This window comes from Setaria viridis, chromosome 1 (genome assembly GCF_005286985.2).
Source record: "Setaria viridis chromosome 1, Setaria_viridis_v4.0, whole genome shotgun sequence".
NCBI classification, from domain to species: domain Eukaryota; kingdom Viridiplantae; phylum Streptophyta; class Magnoliopsida; order Poales; family Poaceae; genus Setaria; species Setaria viridis.
In genome coordinates this window covers 12,673,863-12,681,442 of record NC_048263.2, presented here as the reverse complement: position 1 = coordinate 12,681,442, position 7,580 = coordinate 12,673,863, and the positions used below count along the sequence as shown (strand labels likewise).

Genomic DNA, 7,580 nt, shown 5'->3' with positions numbered 1-7,580 from the left:
TTGAACACCAAGAATACCATCACTTGAATGCTCAATCATTTGGGCACTTGAAGACCATAGAATAATCTTAGATACCATAGCTTGAACTCTTGAATACCATGATTTGGATATCACGAATACCGTCATTTGGATCTTGTCATGGTTTTATTTGCACTCTTGGGACCTATAGAACCTACGAGGTACATCCTTGATAAACCATTAGTCCTAATAATTATGTTATCACTCAATCACCAAAACTACAAACTATGGCCTAATGGATCATGTTTCTTACAACCTTGCTTTTCTTCGCATCTCCTGGATCGATGATCTTTCAAAGCAAATGATAATGATATAGTATATGTTTCATCTCGATCATATCTTGGCTCCTTACAAAATAGCACCATTATTGTCAAAATAGATGCGTATAGACTAAAGCAGCTAGGACCACACCTAGCTCAGTAACAAACTTTATATTCCGTACATTTTCCTTTGCGGCTTCTGAAGCCGCAATATACTTGGCTTTTGTTGTCAAAAAGGGGACCCTCTCTTGCTTGAAACTTTTCCAGTTCATACCTCACCATTGAGGCAAAGAACATATCTTGCCTGAGACTTGATATCATCTTTGCCGGTCTGAAAACACCTCAATAGATTAGGAAATAAGCTACAAGAAATGTTATGATAGGTGACATTTCATTTATGTCACAAAACCTGTAAAATTCATCATATTTTTTTAATATGTGACCAACATGTGAGGAAAATCTGTTTGTCACCTATCACTCATCATAAATGGTGTTTTGTGATGATAACGAGTATTTTCATCATAAAATTTACAAGAGCCTTCTTTCATCATTGATTTACGATATTTGTTTTTCGTCATTATCAGACCTAGAAAACGTCATAAACCATAAGGTGCCCAACAAGACCCATGTAGTGAGCAATCTATTTATGGGCAAAACCTAAATGCATGCTGAACTTATATTGGGCTTGACCCATGACAGGCTCATTTTCCAACCCATTTCATTTTATTTCAGGTCCATTTTTTTGATGTGGCTCAATTGAATCCATGTTACTTCTGGCCCAATTCTTTACTTGCCATTCACATTAAAAGGTGCAGCTGGGCCATCCGTGCTTTGCAGAGCTGGACAAGATGGGGAAGCCTTCACCTTCTAGTGTTTGAGATTTACGCAAGGAATGAGATTCATCTTCCAGTGTTTGAGATTTACGCAAGGAATGAGATCCGTCCAGTGTTTGAGATTTATGCAAGGAACGAGATCCGTTAGATCCACATCAAACCAAACCCTAGCCCTCACTCCCTCCTTCCCCTGCCTGCGCCGCCACCCCCGCGCCACACCATGCCCGTGCGCCACGGCCGACCGGCGCGCCTTCCCGCGCCGCCGCACTTGCGGCGCACCGCCGCCCTGCCCCCACGCGTGGGCACCTGCCGCCGACTGCCGGAGCCGGAGGAGAAGGTTGAAAAAATGTTGCATCAACATTTCTTTGAAAAATGTTGGTGCAACTTTTTTTTAAAAAATAATGTTAGATTCAACTTTTTCAAAAGAAATGTTTGGCTCAACTTTTGGAATAAATGTTGGTCCAACTTTTTCTAAGAAGAAATGTTGGTTCAACTTTTTTGAAAAATATTGGTCCAACTTTTTTAAAAAATATTGACAACATTTTTATCCAACATTTTTCAGTCAAATAGGCTTTGGTGGGCTTTCGGTAATCATGCGCATGGTTGCTGTACTACAACGTGCTATAATGAGCTTTTGTGAACTTTTTAATTACACTTCTTGTACATCTTTCATAAGATGTATAGGACCCGGGTATTTCGGTGGTTTGCAAACTTGTTAATTTCCTTAGATAAACTTGGGCCGCTCGTGCTCAGCAGCGAGCGCTGGCTGCACGCGCCAGCATACTAGTGGACCGGCGCAAACCTGATTGAGCCCGCGCGCGCCAGCATAGGCACCATGCTGCTAGGTGCTAGCTGTTGCTGCCCTTGCGCCAACCAAGGCGCTGCCCGAACACGTGTTTTTTTTCCTTTTTCATTTCTTTTCCTACTCAATTATTTTGTATTCAATTACTTCTTCCATACCATTTTGTATTCAAGTAAATATCATTTTGCATATAAATTATGTGCATAAATTGTTTAACAACATATCCTAAAGTTGTGCCAAACATTATGTATATAAGTTGTGTACATCATGAAAGTTGTACTACAAAAATTATCATGTAAGTTGTTGTTAGGAAAAAGTTATGCAAATAAATCGTGTATAAGTTATAAGGTATAACTTTTAAATAATGAAAATTCAAATTTGTCCTTTAGAAATTGTATGTAGAAGTTGTATGCATAAGTTATGCATGCCATCGAAGTTGTGCTAAAAAATTACTCCCTCCGTTCTGAAATACAAGGCATCCTAAAAATTTTAGGATACATTAGCAGGGGTAGTGAAAAATGCAGTACCCCTAACGGATAGTAAGGAACTTATTTTTATTTTTAGTAATAAACCACCAATCAGCCATCCTCTTGTTAATTATAGAAATAATTAGGATGACAATCATCCAAATGTGTCTGCAACCTCTTATATTTGAGGATAAATTTAAACGCGTTTGGATGCCTTATATTACAGGACGGAGGGATTATCTCATAAGAAGTTATTTGTATGAAGTTATGCATCGAAATTATTTGTATAAGTTATGTATTCTAAAAATAGAAAGACGGAGGAATTAAATCTATTCGAAAATGTAAAGTTTGTTTTTTTAGGGGGGGGGGGGGGGGGGGGGGGCGTGGAGGGGCTGTCTGAGATCGATGGCCAGCAGCTTTTTCTGGCGCGCGCTCTCGTTAGATGCCCCCGTGGACCGGGCTGCGGCGAGGCCAGCTCCTGGGCTGACTTTGTTGTCGTGGTGATCAGCCAGCCAGTGTGTGCCTTTTAATTTCCTATACTGCCGTCTGGCTCCAAATTATGCTTATCGAATCCGGTGGGAATGTTAACTTGCAAGCATATGATGATGGTCGTAATTTTCCAAGGTTTTTTATCTTCTTTGTTTCTGCTTAAAAAAATACAAGTATATATCTAGCTTAATTATTCCAACGGGCTCATGTTGCACTCTATTTTTTGACTTTAGGGGTTCAATAATATCTTATTTTGTATAATTTCTAAAATGTAGGATTTATTTAGCAAGTTGGCAGTGGGATTCACATTTTAAAAAAAAAAAAACTTGCATAACAACTTATGACAATCGAACATTGTCATAGCTGTCATGAAAACATTCATCACAATCCGACATTTCAATAGTTTCACTACAAGAAACTATTTAATCGTTGATGGATTTTTCGTAACGTTTTCAGAGAACGTCATGAACGGTACTCCATTTATGATGTTTTTTTGTTTTTTGTCATGGATATGCATTGTGGATATTGAAGCCCAAAACATAGTAACGTTTTGTAAGATTCATCACAGTCCAGCCCAAAAACTAGTGACGTTTTAGCAGATTCGTCACAATCAACAAATAAAAAAAATGTGGGCATAAATGTTTTAGACCGAATAATAATTTAAAAAAAGATGGTCTGTATTGTGGATATTGAAGCCCAAAACATAGTGATTTCATGTGACTTTACCACCGAGACATTACTCTGTTCACGCGAAATTATGGAACTCTACTCTTTTATATAATTTACAGTCCAGTGAAATTTCCAAAAAAATATGGTGGCGGGGGAAACGAGAGACATGGGACTACAGCCAACCAGGTCATACCATTGCACCACTTCGTCGTTTGTGTTATGTTTGGCATTTGAATTAAACTACGATTGTACCTGTGCGATGCTACGAGTTACAAAATATTTATATTACAATATGCGAAACATCCCCGTTTAGATCCTTGAAATTGAATTCATTCTAATAATTATAATTTAGATACAAATTAATTAAGCTAATATAGTTGTATGTGGAATATATGTATATTATTGTTGGCCATATGGGAGCGATACTTATGTGCTGCACTTCTACTATAGCGAAGAGCGTACTGTAAGTTCCACATTAGAAACATAGCATGAGGATCTATAGAATCAATTTCCATCTCCCACCCTATATCTAAACTTTGAAAAGTTGTAGAATGTCACATGCCATGACAAATAGCCTACTTTATTAAGTAGATTTCAATTCCTTCAAAATGAAGGGATCCAAACGGGATTTTAGTGAAATACACTGATCTTTCTGCTAACCTAATACAGACTTCCAAGAAGCCAACCGTGGAGCTCGTTTTGCATGTTCTGAAACTTGAAAAGTTTAAGCATCATCCTAGCATGCACCTCCACTATCCCATTCTGTTTTTTTTTTTGAGAAAAAACTCTGAATCTGCCTCTCACCATAGAACAAAATGTCAGTTCTATCCACAATGTTGATAGATGCAAATATGAATGTTGGAAAGCTAATAGAGCATGACGAAAAGCCCTCTCAGGATCCCCAATATCTGAGTGCAAGAACAATGTAATTAATGAATGTGACTTAATGAGACCCTTAATTATAATTAATGATAGCATTACTTATTTTATCAACAACCTGACAGCAAGGGTCACTAAAATTAAGAGTATATGGGGTACTGGGAGAGTTCTACATAGCACAGACTAGAATGCTACAATATTAAGGGCATATTGGAAATCCAGACAGGCTGTTCTATTTCAAATGCATACAGAAATGAGCAAAGTGACTTTTAGCTGCAAAACTGAACTAGTGCAATTTCTATCATAATCCAACAATCTGAGCTGAGGTAATAATTTCTATCATAATCCAACAATCTGGGCTTAACTGAAGGCCTTAACAATCGTGGGCCGGGATCGTATCTACGCCGTGGCCAACTCCGGCCCAAAGGAACAAGCCTTCATGAGTTCTTCAAAACTGTGGGAGAAAAAACATCTTTGGGCCAACGGGTGCGTGATGGGATGGGCCTGCTGTCTGCATCGGCTCAGCTTAAAAACTTGGTTTCCAAAAAGACGCTTGTTTCCATAATGTTTTCTGAACCATTATTGCCCATGGCGCAAAAGATGATTTATACGCCATTTCAGTCTTGCAAATGATATAAGCTAGTGTGTAAAGTATTAAAGCTTCGCTCAGAGTTTCACAGATACACATATGTCTTGTTCTGTCCGTTTCCTAATCAAATGCATTGCTTAACTTAATTGCATATAATCCCATGTTTCTTATAAAAAGTTACATGCCGATCGAAAGATTATTACAGCGTTTCTAGATACGACTTGGCTAGCATGTTCCCGAGCTGGACCTGAGCTTCAGTGGTAAGATGCGTCTTATCGCTCGCAATGGGCAACCCCATGGCGTCGACGTACTTGACATTCGGGACCGTGGCCGTGACTGCCTTCTGAGCTTCCCTCACACGGCCGAGGAACTTGCCGTTGTACTGCGCAGTCGCAATCCCGACCTGGATGACGAGGAGATCCGGCCGGCCGAGGTCGCGGCGGACGTCGCGCACGAGCGCCTCCATGCGCCCCTGGTAGAGCTCGGCGTCCTCCCGCTTCATGGCGTCGGTCTCCCCCTGGTACCATAGCATGGCGGCCAGCTCGCCGCCTCCGTTGCAGCCGGCCATGGCCGCCCTGGTGCGCGTCACCATCCGCTCGTACAGCTCCGTGCCCCGCGTCCAGTTGGCGAGGGGCGTGCCGCCCTGCGCGCAGGGGACGAGCCCCACGGTGGCCCCCGCGCCCTTGCCGGCGGCGAGCACGGCGTGGGCGAAGGGCATGCCGGGCCCGACGCCGAGGACGTTGCCAACGTCGATGTCGGCGTGCAGTGGCTCGTGCGCCTCCTCCCAGCGGAGCGCGGGGGAGAGGCGGAGGATGCGCGGCGAGGGCGCGCACTCGGGCGGCACGACGCCGTCCCAGACGCCGCTGGTGGCGCCGCCGCGGCCGCTCATGTTGGACTGCCCCGCCAGGATGAAGACCAGCGTCCGGCCGCCGCCGGCGCGCCCCGCCGCGGCGCCGGCGATGAGGAGGAGCAGGAGGAGGAAGGGCAGTGCTGGCTGGAGTCTCGCCATTGCCGACACTGCTGCTTCCTCGTGCTCCTCTGTTCGCTTGGATGGAGGAGAGCGACTAGATATGACTAGTGGTAGACTGATAGGTATTGTCCGATCGAAATAGACAAAGATGAGGGAAAGATCCTTTCCGATCCGTATGGCCTTTCCGCTGAAGCATGTGACATGTTGGACGCAGCAAAATGGTGACAGATAAAGTGCACTAGGCGTTGTCGGGATGAAATAAAGTTCATTAACCCATGTACGGAAAATAATTATTTTCTACTAGGTTATTTTATTTTTTATATATAATGTTATATAGTGTTACACTGTACCTAGGTGCATAATAATATATATGAATTTAGAAAAACTAAAATAACCTACAATTTAGAATAGAGGGAGTAACATTTAAACTTTCTCAAAAAAAGTTGTTCATTTTAATTTCTATTAGGACTTACTCCCTCCGCTCTAAATTGTAGGTCGTTTTGACTTTTTAGTGCATAGATATTATTATGCATCTAGATATGGTGTATGTCTAGATACATAATAATATTTATAAACTTAGAAAAACCAAAACGATATACAATTTGAAACGGAGTTAATTAAAGCAACACCTACATTAGAATAGAAAAACGTACGAGAAGAGTAAGAAAGCAACCGAATAATTAGTTGATGTTACTTTTCTGATTCTTATACAAGCATATTTTCTCAAGGTTCACAGATCATGCAATTTTTAATCACAACTACTATAAGTAATAGGGCAATATGATCATTTCTTGATCCTAGTAATAATATATCTAAAACTTTTTAGAAATACATTTTTTTGAGGTAGAGATGGTATGTATTTTTCGCTATCCGTAACCTTGCACGGCATGTGCCTAATTGCAATTAATCGTTTACCCACTACCAAGTCTACCATGTGACAAATTTATGTCTTTTTATTGGCCATCGCGTGCTAGATGTGAGCAGGGGAGGACTTGGAAATGGCACCCAAGGGCACCAAGCTGTCTGATAATGCACCAAGATTAGTGTTACCACAGTGAAGTGCGCGGAGTGAATGTTGGTTTATGAGGGGCTGAATAGTCCAAGTCTGTGGCAAGGCCCGCTAACTAGAAAAATCTTAACGAGCAAGCACAACCAGCAAAGTTCAAAGCAACACGGCGAGAGATATTCAAGAAAAGAAAGTTGCTATAGAGCAGTTACTAGCATGTAGGCACCGAGGAACAGCACAAGCTGCAGATACTACTCTGAACTATTTGCAACGTCAGGTGGGTCCAAAGTCCAAACTCCTAAATTGCAGCCGGAGAACGAGGAATTCGACAACGGAGTAACGACAACGACCGCGTCAACTTTGGGCCTCGCGATCACCAGAATCATGTGCCATAGCCCGAAACTACGGCTTCCTTGCCTCTTTGTTGCTCCCTCCCCTTCACCCCTTCAACCATATGTAACCCAACCCAGCAGCCTAATAACAGCCCACAACGGCCCAACAAACTATCTCAATATTTTAGATTAACTATCTCAACATTTTTATGTAAAAAAGTTGGTGAATATAAAAAATATTAAGCAAAAAATGTTGGTGAGTGAAA

General features: G+C 41.8%; 1 protein-coding gene across 1 annotated transcript; it reads right to left on the bottom strand.

Moving 5' to 3' along the window:
- Positions 1-5,122: 5,122 nt before the first annotated feature.
- LOC117842380 (probable carbohydrate esterase At4g34215) lies at positions 5,123-6,138 on the bottom strand. Its single transcript, XM_034722803.2, has one exon. It carries the CDS (start codon positions 6,013-6,015, stop codon positions 5,206-5,208), a length of 810 nt encoding a protein of 269 aa, XP_034578694.1. The 5' UTR covers positions 6,016-6,138; the 3' UTR covers positions 5,123-5,205.
- Between the last annotated feature and the right edge of the window lie 1,442 nt (positions 6,139-7,580).